We start from the raw sequence: 21346 nt of genomic DNA on the forward strand, positions 1-21346 counted from the left end.
ATGCAGGACAATGCTCCATCACACCGTCCAAGTACTCCACAGCGTGGCTGGCAAGAAAGGGTATAAAAGAAGAAAATCTAATGATATGGCCTCCTTGTTCACCTGATCTGAACCCCATTGAGAACCTGTGGTCCATCATCAAATGTGCGATTTACAAGGAGGAAAACAGTACACCTCTCTGAACAGTGTCTGGGAGGCTGTGGTTGCTGCTGCACGCAATGTTGATGGTGAACAGATCAAAACACTGACAGAATCCATGGATGGCAGGCTTTTGAGTGTCCTTGCAAAGAAAGGTGGCTATATTGGTCACTGATTTGTTTTTGTTTGGTTTTTGAATGTCAGAAATGTATATTTGTGAATGTTGAGATGTTATATTGGTTTCACTGGTAAAAATAAATAATTGAAATGGGTATGAATTTGTTTTTTGTTAAGTTGCCTAATAATTATGCACAGTAATAGTCACCTGCACACACAGATATCCCCCTAAAATAGCTAAAACTAAAAACTACTTCCAAAAATATTCAGCTTTGATATTAATGAGTTTTTTGTGTTCATTGAGAACATGGTTGTTGTTCAAATTAAATCCTCAAATAAAATTAATCCTCAAAAATACAACTTGCCTAATAATTCTGCACTCCCTGTATATATCTATCATGGTAATTTTTATATTATTATTTTTACCTTTACTGTTACTAAGTTTAACATTATTATGTTTATTATTATTATTAGTAGTAGCAGTATTCATTCATTTTATTATTTTTATTACTATTATTATTATTATTATTATTATTAAAAGTGCCACAAAACAACTTTTTAACATGTTACAGTGTTACAGTGAGGTGTTGCGTTTCGGTGCGATGTTACAGTGTTACAGTGCGGTTTTGCGGTAAGGTGTTTCGTTGCAGTGTTACAGCGCGATGTTACGGTACGATGTTGCGATGTTACGGTACGATGTTGCGATGTTGCGATGTTACGGTACGATGTTGCGATGTTACGGTACGATGTTGCGATGTTGCGATGTTACGGTACGATGTTGCGATGTTACGGTACGATGAAGTGACAGAATAAACTGATTAAAAAATGTATGATAGACATTGAGCTTGTTCTTTAACTAATAAAGACTTTCAGCCAATTGCTGTGGTGTAATAGGAATAAAACACACCAGGAAATACTTTGCTTCAGAGTGTTGAGTGTGACTCTGCTTCATCACACCACCCTGTTCCAGATGCTGAATAGATTCATGTTGGAACTCAGGAACCTCAGTGTTACATAACCATAAACATTCAAATAATGTTAAAGGAAAAAATCCATTCTGACATCTCACACACACACACACACACAGACACACACACACACACACACACACACACGTTGCGGAGGTACAGTTCTCTCTCCACCCTTCTCTCTAACTGTCAGAGTGATTTAGGAGCACCTCAGGAAGGTGACTCTCACACCATTGGCTCCGTCTCTAATCAACCCCAAACCTCCACTTGCTGCCTTACAAGCAAGTGCACTTGGATTCACATTCAGAAGACTTTAATTACATGGACAGAAGACGTAAACATCCTCCATCTTTAACCCCTGACTTCACTGTAGGCGGGTCAACAGTTCTTACCCTGTCCCTTTTCTGAGGAACATCTGAGATTGTGGTGGACGTGGTGGTTTCCTCCCAAGCTGCAGTGTGCTGCTTCAAACTCATACAGATGTTCCAGATGTACGTTTATCGATTCCGTTTATAAACGACTAAATAGGAAAAGTAAGTATCCTACAGGACTTCCTACGTGTTTCACTGTTGTAAATATGTTAGTAGCAGATCACAGGTTCTCTCAACCACCCTGATCTTCTGCATCAGCAGCACTGTAATGAACACTGACTGAGATTTAATGTCAAATAATCAAACAAATATGTGAATTGTTTATATTTATTTTATTCATTTTAATCACTGCCTCATGTGTTTTTGATCGATACAATAAAACCGTAGCAAAACTTAACACATACACTGGCACATATAGACTCCATCACAGACTTTAAATCCCCTACAGCAAGAAACACCTCATAAATATAAACACACACACACACACACACACACACACACTCACACTCACACACACACACACACACACTCACACACACACTCACACTCACACACACACACACACACACACACACACACACACACACACACACACACACACACACTCATGAGTCAGCAGCACTGGAAATGGGGAATCTCCGTCTTGGTCTCTTCAGTATGCTGTCAATGTTTTATTCATCTCCCTCAAACACGAGTCCTGTGTCTTAAAAGCACACTGTCTCTCTCTCTCACACACAAACACAAACACACACACACACACACACACACACACACAGCCATGTCATTCCTATTTATTTTAGACATATTTTCAAATTCGTCACGTTGCCATATCTGCAGTTTATCCCTCTTTTCTCATAATTTGTGACAAGTGTTTTATTAAACCTCCGGCGTACATCTGCACCCATAGTCACGTCACGTCACGTCACAGACGAACCCGTTCCCCTCGCTCAGACCGGCTCAGAGTGTTTAGAATGCTCTCGGCAAATTTTGGTCTTACCGAACGTCGCCCCCTTTTTCGAAGATTAATTATCCACGCTCTTCATTATTGATGATGTGTTTACGTGGAAGAGAAGAGATCCTAAATAATGCATCTGCAGCCCGAAGCGCTCGGCTGACTCCGCTCAACACCACTTTACACCACGCCTGTGTCTCCACGCCTCCGAAACACATATTAATGCCCGAGACGGGAGAGCAAGTAGGTTCAGAACTCTCTCTCTCTCCAACACTTACGATGGTCATAAAGACGACACGGCTTCAGCAACCTGAAAACACCAGACGTCTGACTAAAACACATCAATCTGACATTGTGTAAATCATTGCTGCGTGGTCTTTCAAAAAGTCATGTGAACTTGGAGACATGAACCTCAAACCCCAAACTTCCAACATCACAATGTCCTTTCCATCATACGTCTGAGTCCTGTAAGTGTTATTTAGAGAGTGAACAGACGTCTGGAGTGATCATGACACCACCTGCCCAGTCAACGCACCTAAATCCTACTGAACTGCTGTGGGATGAACAAGAAACCTCCAACTGGTGAAGAACATCTTTGGTGAGTTTTACAAGTGTCCGGATGCTGAGTGTGTGTGAAGCTGTTCATCATACTGAATAAATTGGAACATCTGGACAATTATAGATGTGTTTGATCAAAGTAAACTGTTACATCACAGAGTTTGTTACATAAAAACAAAAGGAACAGACGTGTCTCTCAAAATCCATAAAAACAGTCTGTAGTTCCTGTTTGGTTTTTTTTTTTAAATGATGAAAACACTTTGCTCCTTTTATCGTTTAAGTCATCATCATGCAGCTCTACTCATCCAGAACTGACCTCAGTTGCGTTTGATAATCTGATAAATAAAAGAATTCTCTTTAAAAATAAAAACACTGCTACGTCGCTGTTACAACCTCATTAGCAAAAAAACCCAAAAAAAACCCAGCCTGGCCTTTACAAACGAGTCGACAGGCTATTTTCAGAGAACCAGCCTCAGCGTTAATGGAGCTGCTGAGATGAGAATCTCGCGTACCCTCCCAAAAAAACGTCTAATTCGACCTCCAAGGCGGAAGTAAAGAAAGCAAAAGCAAGACCGAACAGAATGCCAGGAAGAAATGAAGAAACAAAGAATTAATGGAGGGAGCCAAACAGCAGGATACTTCTTCCTCTATTAATAGCTTCACTCAAGGGTTCCCAGGAACCAAGAACCAGCAACACCCCTCCACCTCCACCCCCAACTTACCACCCCATCATGCCATAGATGGGGGGTGGGGGGGGGACTACAAAGCAAACTAGACACAGTCACACTGAGTTCACGCAAATCCAAACAAAACTAATGGTGTGTTACTTTTCATTATACAATGTTAAATGAGAGAATTTAGTAATAAACTCCAGTGTGTGTGTGTGTGTGTGTGTGTGTGTGTGTGTGTGTAGGAAATGAATCAACAATGTGGCTTTACTGTAACCACCCTGAAGGCTGTTTTCCTAACGATTACAGTTTTTATTAATAAAAAAAAAACTGTTTTATTTCCCCCTCAATCCTTTTCTCTACATTTTTTGCCATTGTTTTCCAGCATCTGAAAAACTGCATCTGAAATGTGTCATGTGACCTGTTGAACTCGAAACAAACATCTGTCCAGTCTCAGTCAACTCGATGCTTTTCCTCGACGTCGCCACGGCGATTCGAAAACCGGGCAGTAAAAATAATACGGAAACAACGCGGGAAGAAACGTTTTTCCTGTGAATTTCTAAAATGTGGCGCACGCACGCACACACACACACACACACACACACACACACAAACACACACGATGAAAATTAAACAATAACAAATTAGTAAACCGATAACATGTTTTTAATGAGTAAGTAAATAAACAAACAGATAAATGAATGAACAGATACAAGAACAACAAATAAGCAAGCCAATTAATGGATGGATAAATACATAAACGGATGGATGAATAAATGAGTGAATAGATTAGTGAATAAATAGATTTGTGAATGAATGAATGGATAAATAGATGATAGATAGATGAATGGCTCTATAAATGGATGGGTGGATGAATGGATAGACGATAGCTAGATGGCTGGCTGTACTAATGGATGGGTGGAAGAATGAATGAAAAGATGATAGATAGATGGATACAGAAATAGAGAGAAAGTTTCCTCCTGGAATTTCCCCCTGATATAAAGTATTAAAAGTTTTTCCTTCACTTGTGTTAAAAATGTAGTAAAGTTGATATGGTGTGCTTGGGGTGTTAATGTGGGTGAGGAGGATGGAGGGAGGATAGAGGGAGCACGGAGAGAGGAGGACAGAGTGAGACGGGGGAGGACAGAGGAAGATGGACAGAGGAGAACGGAGGGAGGAAGAACAGCGCGGGACAGAAGAGGACAGAGGGAGAGAGGACGAGAGGGAGAGAGGACGGGAGGGAGGGAGGTAGGTGTCCGTGGGAAAAGCTGCACTTTTCTCGTCTAGATTGTTCTTCCTGAACGACAACAATGGGCAAAAATGGCCTTCTGTTTTTCTTCGGCTGAGCTGATTATAAAACCTGGAACTGGTCTGATGAAAGACTCTGGGGAGCGTGTGTGTGTGTGTGTGTGTGTGTGTGTGTGTGTGTGTGTGTGTGTGTGTGTGTGTGTGTGTGTGTGTGTGTGTGTAACAGAAAGAGAAAGATAGAACAAAGTGGAGAAAATGAAAGAACCAGAAGAGAAGCATTTGGGGAGTGGATACAATACAGGGAGAGTTAAAAGAGAGAAAAAGTAGAAGAAAAAAAGAGAGAGAGAGAGAGAGAGAAAAAGTAGAAGGTTTTGAGAGAGTAAAGAAAGGGATGGGAGAGAGAAGTAATAGAGATATGAGAAAAAGCGAGAGAGAACGAGAGAGAGATCCTGTGATTAAAGTGAGTGAGTGAGAGAGAGAGAGAGAGAGAGAGAGAGAGAGAGAGAGAGAGAGATGCTTCTTCCTGTTCTCTGTAATCTATCAGTGTTTGGAGGAGAGCTGGAGGAGACGTCACACAGTTAATGGGGTGAGAATATTCCGGTACGCCGGCGAGTTTGAGCGCCTTTTTACACTCAGCACTTTACCGCCATTACGCACTCGATGACACTGCAGATCACAAGACGAGTTAAATAACGACACGGTGTCACGCCTAGCACACACCACACACACAACAACAACAACAACAACTGTCAGGATCACATTTATTTCCTCAGTGCAGAAATAACCAGAGTATGAAGAGCACAGGCAGTTATTGACACTTAATCATACATGACATGGTTATAAAACAGGTACAGTAGAGCAGCTCACACACACTCCACACTTTACAGCTTCTAATGTTCGCTTTCATTGTGGAGCAAAAAAACAACAACCTACAATTGGAACACACTTTATTTTTTGGAGGGGATGAAGAAAAAAAAAGATAATAATAATAATAATAATAATAATAATAATAATAATAATAATAATAATAATAATAATAATAATAATAATAATAATAATAATAATAATAATAATAATAATAATAATAATAATAATAATAATAATAATAATAATAATAATAATAGGACCATTTAAAGGACCAATCAGATTCTCTGTCAAATTTAATTCTGAAAAAATGTACATAAGCAAACTGGATATGCACAACAAATCAGATCTGACTGTAAAGTGTGTGTTTTTATTGCAGTGAACACACACATGCAGTTCCAGCCCGAGCCTTAGCAATGGTCTCACGTCCTAATACGGCAGGGCAGCATGGGACTGAGCGAGAACCTCCCTGGAGAGGACTAGCCCTTGACTTTGATTGCAAGAACAGAGCGGTTTTTCCCCACAGGAACAACAACAACAAAAAAAAAACCTTTGGCATCGGAGAAAGAACAAAAAACAAAAAGGGAACTCGAGAACGCTGGCATCAGAACGTAAATAAAAAAATGACATCAACACAGAAACCTTTGGCCTCGAATTTCCTCAAAGTCTCGACGCTCCGAAAAAACAGAAAAGAAACCGAGGTGAACTGATGGTTAGATCGATTGTTTAAAATAAATAATAAAACGGATCTCGTAAAAAGTTTTTGGTATGTCGGATAAAGAAAAAACAACAACAATCTGCCGTCCAATCACCATCCAGGAAAAACTATTAAACCACCAACATTGCAATTTTCCCAACTAAATATAAAGTGGAAATCCAGTACAAACACCAGCATATAAACAAAATATCAGCATATTAAACACACTACAGGACCAAATGTTTGTGGACACTTTGGACTCACATCAACTACACCAGTAGCTCACTTTACCAACACCCTCGTAGCTCTAAATCTCCACAAAATCCTGTGGAACATCTTCAGAAGAGTGGAGGTTTCACAGAAGAACAAGGGGAATAAAAGTGGAACAGGATGTTCAAAGAGAAAGGTCAGGTGTCCACAAACTTTTTGTCAATAGAGTGAAGGTGGTAAATAAACTAAATAAAAATACAGCTAATAAACTCACCTCAACATGAACTTTGAAATACATTCGCTTGCATCTACTATGTTCTTTCTTTATCATTTCTAGAGAAATTATTTGAATGCGGTTTAAAGCTGGAGAAGATCTCGGTCTGTATCTTTATCTATATATTTTACCATTTAAAAGGGTCTCATCCATGTTTACACTTTAAATCTAATGAATCTCATCCACATTTTTCAATCTCATGGTGACGACATCGACACGAGAAAACATCGGTCTGTTAGAGCACGTATTTCTTTCTATGTATTTGGTGTTTCGAAGCCCAATTTCGCACGCAAACAGAGAATTTCCAGAGCGTGTCCAGAGCATGTCCAGAGCATGTCCGCTATCCACTCGTCCACAAGCCTGCTGCTACATACATTATACACAGATTACAGTACACAACCCCATACTAAGCACAATTCACCATTAAGACCCCTGGGTAGGTGATACCATGTGTCAATGTACATTATTTTCAAGTTATGATGGAGTCATCAGAGCACATCTCCATCGTAACTCGAGGACCACCTGTTTATATTTATATATTTATATATGCAGTGTTACAATTTATTCCTGAATGTTCAGCATTTTACACAATGAACAATTATACTTTTCAATTTTTTGTAGACAATAAATAAAAGGTACCACTGAATTTAGTTATATTTCCATTCATAATGCATATTGTTAAAATACAAACAAAAAACAAAAAAACACTTCAAGTATGGTAGTAGTGTTTTTGTGCCATATGGCTGACTGCACTGTAATAATAGTTTTTGCCAAAAATAAAAAATAAAAGTCAATCTGAATCAACTTCTGAAATCGGTCCTTGTTTTTATAAAAAAAAAAAAAAAAAAAAAAAAAGAAAAGTGTATTCCAAGTGTGGTTTTGACTCTGGAAACAATCAAAAGGGAAAAACAATCTGATGTTTTGTTGCTTGGTGTAACTAACAAACCAAAATCATGTGCATTTAATAATAAAGATGGCTCTGGAGTTAAGACTTTTTTATGCTCAACTCACTTCGCTTCGCTTCGATCCCTCGCTGGAAAACACTACAGCTACAGTCTAAATGAATCCAAGCACACGGCCGGGGGGCCACCCGATCGCAATCGGAAATTTCAACACGCAGCTGAAACACGTGGAACAAATAAAAGCCCTTTTAATTTTTTTTTTTTTTAACACCCCTAACCCCCCCGCCCCCATTGTAGGCGATACGGGGTTCTGCCATTTTACTTGAGAACCTCCAGAACAGACATATTGCACAGCGCCCTGCCCGAACGTGGCAGTTACAAAACAGTCTAAAACCACATTTATATACAAGTTTATATGTAAAACACTGTCACGGCGACGTCTCCTACGTCTCTAAGTACAAATACAATGCTGTTGTTATAATCATACGGTATATGATGGAGTTAGAAAAGTAGATCTATAATCTAATCTGATTGGACATGCAGTAAAATGTTGACAAAAAACATCTTTTTCTTTGTCAAATATTAGATTTTTTTTTGCTGGTCAAAAATGGCTGTTATTAAAAAAAAAAAAAAAAAAGAGTCACAGTTCTACTGTATTATAAAACACGCTCACGTCAAGACACACAAGTTTTTATAACGATAACGATACAATAAATAGATTCTTTCGAAGCGCACGCAGCCCACGCTACAGGAGACACAGTTGCATACATGTTCTCAAACATGGCATCTTCATTCAATAGGTTTTTTTGAAGGAATAATAATAAAAAAAAAGTCTGTTAAATATTTGAGTTCGGTCGAGTAGAGGACAAAAGCTATGTACAGTAAAACAGTACCGCTGAAGTTCTGACCAGTGTGACAACAAATTGACTTCACGCTCACAGCAGGGATACGACGACACGACGACGACGACGACAACGACGAGGAGGTGGATTCCAGTGTCCTCCATTTTCTTGGCACCTTCAGGTAAATATATATATATATAAATTATGAAATATACAGGAAGAAAGGTCCCAATAATAATAATAATAATATTAATACTAATAATAATACAGAGGAAATCCTGAAGACTTGCGAAAAAACAGTCATGTAGCCTTTGTGTTTGTTTTTGCACAAATCAGACCCTTAATTAGTTTTTTGCTTGCTTGTATTAACGTGTCCTTTGACCATGTGTGTTTTTTTGCGTCAAATCTCGGGTTCTGTTGTTCCCGAGGTGTACAGCTAGGAGCTCTGCGACTAAGTGTAATCCGTAATTGATGCAATGTTGTTTAGATAATTATTAGCCGTAAGGCGTACAGCACATCAAATGTTTTTTTTTTTTTTGGGAAAATAAACCGAACATGCCAAGACAGCTGTGCTACACTTAAACTGCATCGTATAAAGAAATGTCACGTCAAAAGCCTCCGAGGATGCGAGCCTTTATTTTTTTTTAAAAAGAAAGAAAAGGGAGGCTGGTCTTCATCCGGAACCGCTTTCACCGATTGGTGGTGCTAAAAAATATTCCTAACAACACAAAATTGAAGAGAGAAAGAACGATGCGGTGAGGTCCCGTGTCTTCCAGTGAGAAAGTGCATCTTTGTGCAATCTGGAGTCGGGCAGAATGGTTCGTCTGTTCGATGATCCGCTCATACATTCGTCCTGTGACCGGAGGCAAAGTTATACAATCTGCAATAACGTGTGTCGCTAACGCGAAGCAGCTAACAGGAGAAATGAGGAGATGTGGCACATGGTTAGTCACAGGTTTCTCTGATAACATTTTACGTCCCAAAAAAAACCCAAAGGGAACGTCAGTTCTCTCTGGGTACGGTCTATCAGTGTTAATATGATGTTCCTTTGATAAGTCATATGACTTGTTTAAAAAACTAAGGTACTTTCCCCCCGTTGATCTGTATACTCAATTATTACACTTTACTTTGTTTACTGGTTCGTCACGTTTTGCATAAAATATTTGCTGTTCAACGCTGCACAAAACAGCAGCCCTAATTACCCCCTTCATCAATGGGGTTTAAGGTGACTGTTACCTCAACCAGACTCTGGGACGAGCCCTGGGAATGCCACCCAAATGCCAACACAAGCGTGTTTCCACTAACAAGCGGGCGAGACACACGATAACCGACACTGTCCGGACTGCACTGAGCACTGCTACACGTGGCACGCCGGGCGAGAAGGAGCTGGAGGTCCTCCGGGGGGTTTCTTGGTATCTGTGCGTTTTATGCAGATTAAACAGAGGCGCTTGAGGCCTTTACGGAAGGCGCTGTTCGACAAGCTGTAGATGAGGCAGTTACAGAAGCTGTTGCTGATTGCAAGCCATGTGGTCAAAAAGGAGGCTGCGGGATGGTGGTATATTCCAGCGCTCTCTACCAGAAAGTAGATGATGTAGGGTAACCACAGCAGGTAGAACACGCTGGTGATTCGGAAGAGCACAGTGGCGTAGCGCTTGTCAGGGCCTGGCGGTTCTCCTGGCTCCGTTTCCTGCGGGCCAAATCGCGCCCGGCGCTCGCTGATCTGTCGGGTGTGCTGGCGGCATATCCGGAAAATGTGGGCGTATGTGAAGCACACCGTGAGGGCTGCAGGTGCGTACAGCGCTGCCACGATAAAGGCAGTGAAGAACGGCTGAGTGGTCCAGGATGACGAGCACCACTTGATGACGTCACCGTGATACCCCGGCTTGCCCCAGCCGAAGAAGGACGGCAGGAAAATGAGGCAGGAGTAGAGCCAAATGAGAGCGATGCAGGCACGAAGACGGCACGGCGTCACCAAGGCCGCATAGGACAGAGGCCGTGTGATGGCCACATAGCGGTCCACGCTAACGCACGCCAGTGAGGCCATGGAGACGCTCTTCAGCACACAAACCATGTAACCAAACACCTTGCAGGTAAGCTCCTCGTCCAGCCCTTTCAGATGGTGCAGCAAAGACAGGGATGGGATGAGGCAGCTTACTCCCACCAGCAGATCAGCGTATGCCATTGTCTGGATGAAAGAGCTGGTGGTGTGGTGGCTCAGTAAAGGCGCGCAATGAAACACAAAGATAACGACTAAGTTCCCGGAGATGATGAGCACCGTGAGAAAAAGGATGACGATGACTTCAAGCAGGCACGTGTTAAGGATCTGAGAGTAACCAATGTCCAGGAGGCAGAATGTCACAGCGCTCTGGTTCAGCTCAGTTGTGTTCATCTTGTTAAACGAGTGTGTGGGCACACAAGGATGGAGGAAGCTTTCCTCTGGGGGGGGGGGCCTAACTCAGCAGATCTTGCCCAGACTGCTGCTGGCCCCGGCAGACAGGATAGACGTGCCCATGCCTGATGTCTGCCATCTCAGCAGGAACACGATCCGCTCATTTGCGCAGCCTACGGAAATCCTTTGGTACGCAGGTTGTATAGAAAGTCTATATCCGAGGTATGACAAATCAAACAGTTAGTAACTGTACGATCCGATACGTAACCAGACAGGACCTACCAACATGAACATCTCCCACCTTTATCCTTCACTTCCTCTGAGGCGCAGCTGTGACGGAGCAGGACAGATCGATGTCGGCGTCAAAGTGGATGATAAAAAGGAAAGAGGAAGTAAAGTCCTTACCACTCTGATTGAAGGATCCCCATCTTTCCTCTTAGCACTGATTAGTCTGCAGGTAAGACAACGTAAATGGTCCAATCAAAATCTTGCAATACTAAACAGCATTATCCATGTGCGTATTTTCCTTTTTTTTTTTTTTTTTGTTGTTGCAGAGTAACTTTGGTCGGACGGACAAGAGCAGGGAAATCCTCTTAGCCTCTGCAGGGGCTCCCACTTTCCCGAGCTTTCAGTGCTTGTGATCGAGGATGAAAGGACAGCCGGCGGTGATTGGCATCTCAAACAGAGCGAAGGGTTCTCCTTGGAGAAGGCAGTGTCTGGAATGGTAATGAGGGAGAGTGTGTGTTGCGGTGCAGAGAGCACAGTCAGCCTCGCTTTCCTTCCTCCTCCCTCTCTCCCTCCCTTCCTTCCTCTTATTTTCTCTCTCTCTCTCTCTCTCTCTGTTTCACTCCCTCCCTCCTTCTCTATATAGCACTGATGTATTTGTGCTCCCTCTCTCCCTCCCTTCTAGTGCATGCTGCAGCAGCAATGGAACTCCTCCTACTTTTCAAATTCAGCCAGTGAGCAGATGCAGAAACAAGAACTGAGGCATCCCCTTCTCTGGGCCGGACTTCAACTTTAATGTTTGTGTTTGTAAAGAGAAGATTCCCCCTTTATTTGCCAGATACATTGCTAACAAAATGCAGAAATACAGTGTTTAACATTTCTTAGCATGAGGCCGCATCATTACGCACTTACCCTAATTTGTCCAATAGCAGCCTCAATACGAATTGATTAACAGCAGCAACCGACAACCGGCATGTGACATCAACGTACAGATATTCTCTCTGGTGTACTGAACCATTAGCAAAGCATCATGATGCCTGATGCCTAGAGGGACCACAACGCCGCAGTTATAAAAGCTGGCAGACTAAAAAAAATATATAAAAGCTCAGTATTTTCACTTTAGACAAGTATAGAGATGAGGTTTTAACTTTAAAAAACGTTAATGGTTTTCTGTTGTTCTGGATCCATCTTCCACCCTGAAGCACTGTTGATCCACCATTTAAAAAGTCAAACTGTTTAAAAAATAAAATAAAATAAAAAAGAGAGCACAGTTTACAGAGTAGGGTGGGTGCGGAAGCGAGATCATTTCCAGGAGAGAAACTCACGTGTGAGGTCTTAAGTAGTATTTCACGTTTTCTCTTTGTTCTAACTTGCTGTCCATGACGAAATCACTGACGGGGTAAAGCACGTGGTAAGAATAGCACCAGCTGCACAGCTCCCGATGTACACAGGACAATGTCTTTTGGCGCACTGACTTACAAAGGTGGGTGCTCCTTGTGACTGTGTGTTTTTTTTTTTTTACCAAAACCTTTCCTAATAGGTTTCCTTTTTTTAGATTAAGAAACTGAGGGCTTTTATTAAAACCAGACAAGACTCAAACAACCCCAACCTGTAAAAAGGATCCTCAAGATGTTTCTCAAGATGTTTACCCTTTTGGTACTTTTATTTCAAATCTTAAGCACTTTCCTCTTTTCATTTAGTTCTGACCATCTCTATTAATCTTGGACATTTCCTCAGATATGATTAACCTCTGACTGGTTATTAGGGCATCAAACGCAGCTGAATTATTTATACATTAGCACAGAAGGACTTTAAATGGACGAATGTGAGTAGAGTGCAGGAGGTCTTTAATGTTTTGCAGCTGGATTTCCGCCTAGTCTTCATCTACCTGCTCCACAGTGACCAAGATGCTACTCTGACTAATAAATTTACCAAATATGATCGTTGCTATGCAAATCTGCTGGAGAAAGGAAGCAGTGTAGCTGCTGCTTCTGCAGCACATTTGCTGCCTCTGGGGTTTTAATAATTTACACCGGTGAATTATTAGTGTGGGAAATGATTCAAATAACATTAAATAATGGTGAGGGTCTGATGTTAGATTCTTAGGTTAGTGCTTCATTTTCTATTTAGGTCAAATGGTTACACCTTTATTACGACTCAAAGACGTTTCTTATACTTCTGTCACACACACACACACACACACACACACACACACTTTTTCCCTGTTGGATCTCCAGACATGCTCCCCTGCCTTCATGCATTCCCTCAGCCTGGTACATGAGGGGCTAAAAATAGAGCTGAGTGAAAGGTGCAGAGCCGACCACATACAGTTCATCCATGACAAAGAGGACAAAGAAAGAAAGACAGCACGAAAGAGAGAGCTAGAAGAACAAGCCAAAGAAAAGGAAAGCGGAAAACGAATGTGTGAGAGAGAAAAAAAGATTAAAAGCACAATGTGAGGTGGCACATTTGAGATCATGTCCTCCAGAGCTCAGGTTTGCCCTCTGGCCCGGCCCCAGTTACTGCTCCATCAACTCAAACACAGCTGGTCCATTTACAGTCATAAAGCTCAGGAGAAATTTAGTTTGTGACTCGTATTCCAGCTAGAAATTCAGCTGTGTCACTTATTTTTCACTAGAGGAACGTATCTAACAAATATTGATCTCCCAATCAAAGACTTAGTTTGGCTAATTAGTGATCTATGGGATGACTAGCGGTATTATTAGAACTGTTATGACGACTAGACGGTAAACTGAAGCTTTTTATGGGTGAAGTAAAACAGCTGGATAGGTTATAGGACTAAAGCTCCGTGACACATTTCATCCTCATATTTTTGATCAGGTAGTCAAATGGCATTGTGGGTAATGCACTAATCTCTTTACCAAAACAAAAACAGATTAAACTGATTAACATGGAAATTCATTACAAAACAAATCATGGGCACCTTTGGAGATATAGTGATTAATTTGCTATTCCGTGCAGACCTTTTTAACCTCCTCGGATCTCGGCTCAGCTGAAAAGTATTGCTTGGTAAACAAGCAGCAGGTTTGTTTCTCTAAACAGGTGAAAGATGAGACTCTGTGTTGTGTTTGGCACAGACGACTCTGGACACCAGATCCTGCCGGAGTGCAAGTGTGAAGTCACAGTTTCGGCACGAGAGAGCAACAGGACAGGCTTTGTGCGAGATGTTTGTTGCTCTTCACTGCATGGGGTAATGTGTGAGGAGTCCATCTCCTACATCTGGACATGGCATGGGTCTGGAGAGACAGACAGTGTGCCCTCTCTCAAGGTTAAACCTTTAGGTTAAGGGTTTTTTTGTCAATATAAAGAAAGTGTTCAGCAGGGCTTGGCAATATTATCATATCAATAATTAAATACTCCTGCTTGCGATATTGTGATGATTTAATGTACATTTTTGATATAAAAAAGTAATTTATGTTTGAAGAATCTTATTATTGAACAAGAGTAAGGGTGCGATGCCTTGAAAGAACTTTAATGCGAGATTTAAACTGATAGTCGTAAATCCGACTTGATGTTTAAGGAGTAAAAGCCTATTTCCCATGTAGTTTCCACGGCAATGGGGGCAAATACAGTGCGGAAAAAGTGAATCTGCTCTGGGCGTATAAATCAAACGTATTGTCAACTAAAGCCCTCGGTGTCAGGACACTTCCTGTATTTATACCCGGAGCTCTGATTAAAATCAACACTGGGTATTAAGTCTGCCATTAGGGCGCGAGGCTAAAGAGAAAGCTGTCACCAGAAATGGTGGAAATTCTATACGTCTGAGTTAAATGTTTACTGTGGAAATAAACGTCGACTACGTTTTCATCGGTGAGTTTGAGAGGTTCAACCTGCTGAGGATAAAACTCGCCTGAAAATAGAAATGCGGCTAATTCAATGGGTCTATTGAATTAAACACAATGGTGAGTTATGAGAGCGCTGGCATTGTTTGTCTCGTATCTGGGAAACAAATCGCCATTCCTGCGAGGCTTCTGCAGCACACACACATGCATGCACACACTCATGATGGACGATAAATCATACTACACTCGTGTGATGTAAAAAGCCACATGTATTATTTATGTACGTACGGCGCGAACATGCAACACATCAATACGACATTACAGCATGTTCTGAGAATACGTTCCATTATACACTCGATACATATTTTCCAAATGACTTTTTAGATTAAGTGCATTTACTTCTGCCTCATTTCACTCCAGCAGTCGCATCATCACAGAACAACAACGCGAAGCCTTCTGGCCAGTAAAACCTCCAGGCTGGACAGAAGAAGCCTGCAGCTCTACCAGCGATTGGACAGAAGAAACCAACATCTGACTAAAAGAAGCTCCAGACGAGACAAGTGAAGCCTTTGGATGCATGGAAGTCGTCCCAGGATGCACAAAAGAATCCCAAAAACAAAAGCCCCAGTCTGGATGGAAGAACAAAACAAAAGAAGTCTTGGGCTATGAGGGAAAAGTCCCAGGTTGGATCGAAGAACGAAAATAAGACTGATGAAGGTGGAACATGTTAAGGATAGAAGAAGCCACACGATAACCAAAAGACGCACCATAATGCATAAAAGTGAATATAAAAACAAAAGGCTCCAGTATAGAAGGAAGAAAGCCCAATGTGGGTGAAAGAAGCCTGGGGATGGAAATGAAAGCAATAAGCTGGATACATGGAGCCCTTGGCTGAAGATTAGAAGCCCTCTGATGGACAGAAAAAACTTGAGAAAAACAAAACCAAGCCTGGATTTAAAAATTATGGACTATGCAGAAATGTCCCAGTTGGGACAGAATCCCCAGGTGGTCAGCAGAAGTGCTATCCTCCATAGAAGAAGTCCTAAATAAACATGCAGAAGAGCCTAAGAATGGCTAGGATGAATGTCAGAAGCCCATGGGTATATAAAAGTCTTGAACTGACCAAGCAGAAAATCCTGACTTTCCTGAAAAAGGACCAGCCTTGACAAGCACGAGGAACAGTTTAATAAACAATTTAATGTAGTTTCCGACAAGCACTTATTGAAGTTCTGAGCATATAATCATCATTAATTATTTAATAATAATGATATAAATAATTCAGTAATATGAGGTTACATCATTATTTGATGTAGTTTCTGGGACATCTGATTAGATATGGAGGACTGTGTAATTGTCCTGGTGCTTTAGCATACAGTGCAGCTTGGGGTCAGACCTGAAACTGCCTCACAATCACAATACATTAGAACTGTGATCCGGTTTACAATCCGACCCGTCACGTCTTCATTAACACCACGGGGTTCGACTATGATAGCTCTGTAATGAGAAACGGGAGTGAAATACTGCACTGAGGAGACGGGTTAAAGGTCATATAAGGATCAGAACATAGGACATCTGTCGAGATACACAGATACCAGTGTTTGATTTAAATGGAATCATTCTTTTATAAGCTCATAATGTGCTTTAAGTGAACGCTGCATCTTTAAGTTGAGCCTGCCCATCAGCTGCACCAGTTTATCCATGTTGTTGTAGAGACGTTCACACTTCAGGTACTAATCTATTTACACCGAATCCCTCCACCACGTTTATAACACAAACAGCCTAAATTATATATCTGTGAAAACCTACAACTCATATTCTGCCATTTTTGGACTTTTTTGTTTATAAAGTTGCTTTGTGATGTTTTTATTGTTAAACTGAGCTGAAAGAAGCGATCCTCTGGAGGACCTGGTTCAGTTACAGCGTACAGTGTCACTGTATAAAGAGTGCCGTATCGGACGATATCGCATGGAAACTGAAGTCAGAAGTCACACTACAGAGATCACAGAACATAAGAGGTTTGAGTTACTGAAGTGCCACGTGAGAACTGACAAACGTAAAACCAGCAACAACACGCTGATCCCTACCTCCCTTCATCCACAAAGCCTCAGGGTCTGTACTCAGAGATTCTACAAGCGTTAGAACTAAATTCTTTAATGACGAGTAACATGAACAGATCTCTTGTTAGATTCAGTGTGTATTAACCTGGATGATTTTTTTTCAATGCAACCCAAACTATATGGGTATAAGGGTAAGGACGCCTGGAGTGCATTCAGCATGGAGTGGAGATCTTCCACTCCAACCCATGGAAAGCAGATCTTCGTGAAGCTGGTTGTGTGCGCAGGGGCACTGTGATGAGGTTTGGGTCTCCTAGTTCATGTGAAGGGAAAATATTCTATGGCATCCGAAGCCATACATAGTAGCTTATAAATAATTTTTTTAGTCGTAATTAACATCATTAATCTACATCATGAGACCAAGTTAATGATTTCCAACACGACTTCAGCTGGTTTTTATTAATAATAAATAATGTATTAGCATAATCATAGGTGACTAGATTATTATATAAATAATAATAAAAGATATTTAGACATTAAAACCCAGTCATTAATGTTGCACAGGTCAGGTGACTCTCAGTGTCGGTCTCAAGTCCGGATAAATGTGGAGGGTTGAGTTATGAAGGACATCCAGTGTAAAATATGTGCCAAATCAGAATTTCATACCGGATCGGTCGAGGCCCGAGTTACTAACGACCACCACAGGTATCATTAACCAACAGGGTAATTAGTTTCATTAAAAATAAGACTTTTTTTTTTAAACCATAGTCCTAAAATAATACAGAGAATTTAAACATATTGGAGTAATACAATTTTATAATATTTTTGAAAGTTTACTTAAATCATGAAAAATTTCTGCATTAACTGCTTTAGAAAACCACATTTTCTTTAAAAGGTTTTGTTCTGTCTGTTAACAAAAACACCAAAGAGTTCATTTTCAAATTTTAAATAAAAATACACATTTTAATCATTTTTTAAATAAGAAAAACAAAACAAACAAAAAAAACGTTTAGAAGATATAAAAATTTACTTTTTAGTCAGTAACACTGGTCTGACCTGAAAAAAAGGTCTGTTTTAATTGTAACACAATATTTAGATTTTTTTTTTAGTACAAACTCGACTTGAGCTAATAAATAAAATGAAACCACAGAGAAAGAAGAGAAAACTGATTCGGTGCTGTTTTCCGTCGTAGAGACTGCAATTCAGGAGTAAATGAATGCGTTGTTAGCATGTGGTACAAAGTGCCTCAGTCAGCTCTCTCTCTCTCTCTCTCTCTCTCATCAATACTCTCACTGATGCTAAAGTAAACGCTAATAATGCTCGTCTCCCACAGCTCATCCTGCCTGTTTCTCAAACGAGGGGAAAGTAATCTGGAAATTTGGGAGAGGAAAAAAGCGCAGATTGGACCGAGAAGAGCGTCTACAAGACACTGTGAATCAAATAAAATCGGTTAAAGCAGAACAGAATGGAAAAGAACAAAACCGAACAGAATTATATAAAGACTAGAATAATGTGAGAGTATAAACTTTCACACACACACACACACACACACACAGAATGTGAAACCGCAAACACTACGGTGTTTAAAACCTTTGCTTGACATCATCTACAGAGGCATAGACCTCCGTCTGTCTCACTGCCAGACTGTCTGTCTGACTGTGTCTGTCTGTCTGTCTATCTGTCAGTCAAGCTGTCACCCTAACTGTTTGTCTCACTGACTTGTGTCTGACTATCTGCATGTGTCTGTCTGTCAGTCTGTCTCTGCCTGTCTGTGTCTGCCTATCTGACTTTAGTCTGTCTGGCTCACTGACTGTCTGACTGACTGCATAACTGTGTCAGGTAGGTCTGTCTGACGTCTGCCTTTATTTGGGCTCTGGCATGAAGAAGAAGTAGAAAAAGAACATCTTGTAGCCACCTGGGAGGCGCATTACTGCAGAATGTTGATTTTACATAATTGTGAGCGACACGTCCGAGTCGAGTAAAAACTCAGTATAAAAAAAAAAACCGGTAAAAGAGAAAACGAGACAAAACATCACAAATGCAATGTACATCTAATCAGCTCTTCGAATAGACTTGATATTACATATGTAGAGGAGTTTAGTTAAATAAATACACGCCTTTTCCTGGTGCTGTTTATAAAGAAGTGAACTGAAACTGCCTCGACTTCTGTGGAGAAGAATGAAAAACACGTCTCACGTGTCGAGCACAGTGTAGAGTAATATCTATAGCTCGCTTTCTGATATGGAGAGTTTAGAAAGCTGGAAAAAAATTTACATTTGTTTAATAGTCGTCAAAAAAGGAAACTTTAAAGAAAAATAAACAGATTTCCAAATTTAAAATAAATATTCATTTCTTTATCTCTTGATTTTTTATAATTAGTTAAATTGAAACTTGAATGCAAAGTATTATTTTTAAGGTATGCAACTTGGCCAAAAATATTGGGACTTGAATTTTGCAACCATTTGTGCTTCTTCATCAAACTTTTATGGGAGACACGCAATTGTACATGACGTCTTTGGATGTGGTAGAATGAAATTTTCCCTTTACTTGAACTATGAACTAGGAGACCCAAACCTGTTCCAGCATAACAATGCCCCTGTGCACAAAACCAGCTCCATGAAGATCTGCTTTCCATAGGTTGGAGTGGAAGATGAAAGCACGGTCAGATAAAAAGTGGTTAGATTTGGCCACATAATGTGTGTATATTAATGACTAGAGATGTTTAATGATATTTAAATTGTTTAGTTATTAGCTGCCTCCCCATATGCCGGTGCACAGATGTGCTGTATAACACCACCGGCTATGCAGTAAAGCTCCATGTGGCTCTGTGCCCTTGCAGCAAATGATAGATTTATCTATTAAGCAGCACAAAAGTTAAAACCTTCACACACACACACACACACACACACACACACACACACACACACACACACACACACACGGATCTAACCAGACAATCAAAACCCTGCAGTTTTTATCTGCATCAAAAATTTTAAATATATTTCTATCGATATAATACACTTTCTGTAAAACATCTAACATGGAGCATAAACTCCCTTAAAGTTCACAGGAATCAAGATCCTAACAAGAGAATCAAATTACGTGACGAGCGGGTAAACGATGAACCAGTCGTTCATTTTAAACGAGTCTTTATTGAACAAAAAGAACGAGTCGTCTCAAAGAGCGATCACATGGAAATCACATGTACAGGGAACAGAATTGAGCAGTTCCTTCGTTCTTTTCTCATGTGACGCAAACAGACGCTAAACAATGCAGGAGATCAGGGGGGTTTTTTTGGTCCAAATGTTTAATTCTTTAATTTTGGGAGTCAAGTGACCAAAGAAATAACGACACGGGCCAGAAGATAAGTGATTGTGTTTATCATCATTTGTCATTATCTGCATCTTTTCATGAATAGATCTATAGTTGGTGTATGTGGATGTGTTGGGGATCTGCTTATTAAAAATATAAAGATCAAAAAAACGAAATGACTCGTCACTCCAAAGAACCAAATTACTAAAATGATCTGATCTTCACATCCCTAATGACAGGTTGTCTGGCAATAATAATTCCAAACAAAATCACCCGACATGACAACATAATCGGTTAGCATACACAACTAGCCGTTTTCCTTTAAAGACCGAAGCCTTGAGCAGGAACACGAGGGTCCTGGAAGAGTCCATAAGCAGAGCAGGTGCACAATAAAATCGACGGTGTGTGTGCAGAGATACACCAGCAGGAGTTTTTACTCTGGGTAGTGTGAGTGAATAGAAATCTGGACCAAAATGCTCCTCCTTTATTATCTAAACAGAATCATAAACAAATGAATCATAAAAAAAATGATTCAATCAATCTTTTAGTGTGGTTGAACAGAAGATTGGTGAGACATGTTCTGTTCCTGCTCTATAGCAGGAGATCTTCCACTCCAACCCATGTAAAGCAGATCATTGTGGACAGGAGAATTGTCATGCTGGAACAGGTTTGAATCTTCTAGTTCAAGTGAGGGGAGAAAATGTCATGCTAATGCTGAAAAAGTCAGGTGTCCCAATACTTTTGCTCACACAGT

The 21346-nt window shown here is 40.6% G+C and overlaps 2 protein-coding genes across 5 annotated transcripts in view; both read right to left on the reverse strand.

The window, feature by feature from the left end:
• LOC124393152 (rab GTPase-activating protein 1) overlaps positions 1-21346 on the reverse strand; it is a 71707-nt gene that overhangs the window by 23295 nt on the left and 27066 nt on the right. The gene's annotated exons all lie outside the window — the stretch shown is intronic.
• LOC124393154 (probable G-protein coupled receptor 21) lies at positions 8642-13596 on the reverse strand. The gene has a single exon (XM_046860631.1). The coding sequence runs from the start codon at positions 11196-11198 to the stop codon at positions 10167-10169; it is 1032 nt and encodes a 343-aa protein (XP_046716587.1). The 5' UTR covers positions 11199-13596; the 3' UTR covers positions 8642-10166.

This window comes from Silurus meridionalis, chromosome 11, assembly GCF_014805685.1.
Source record: "Silurus meridionalis isolate SWU-2019-XX chromosome 11, ASM1480568v1, whole genome shotgun sequence".
NCBI classification, from domain to species: domain Eukaryota; kingdom Metazoa; phylum Chordata; class Actinopteri; order Siluriformes; family Siluridae; genus Silurus; species Silurus meridionalis.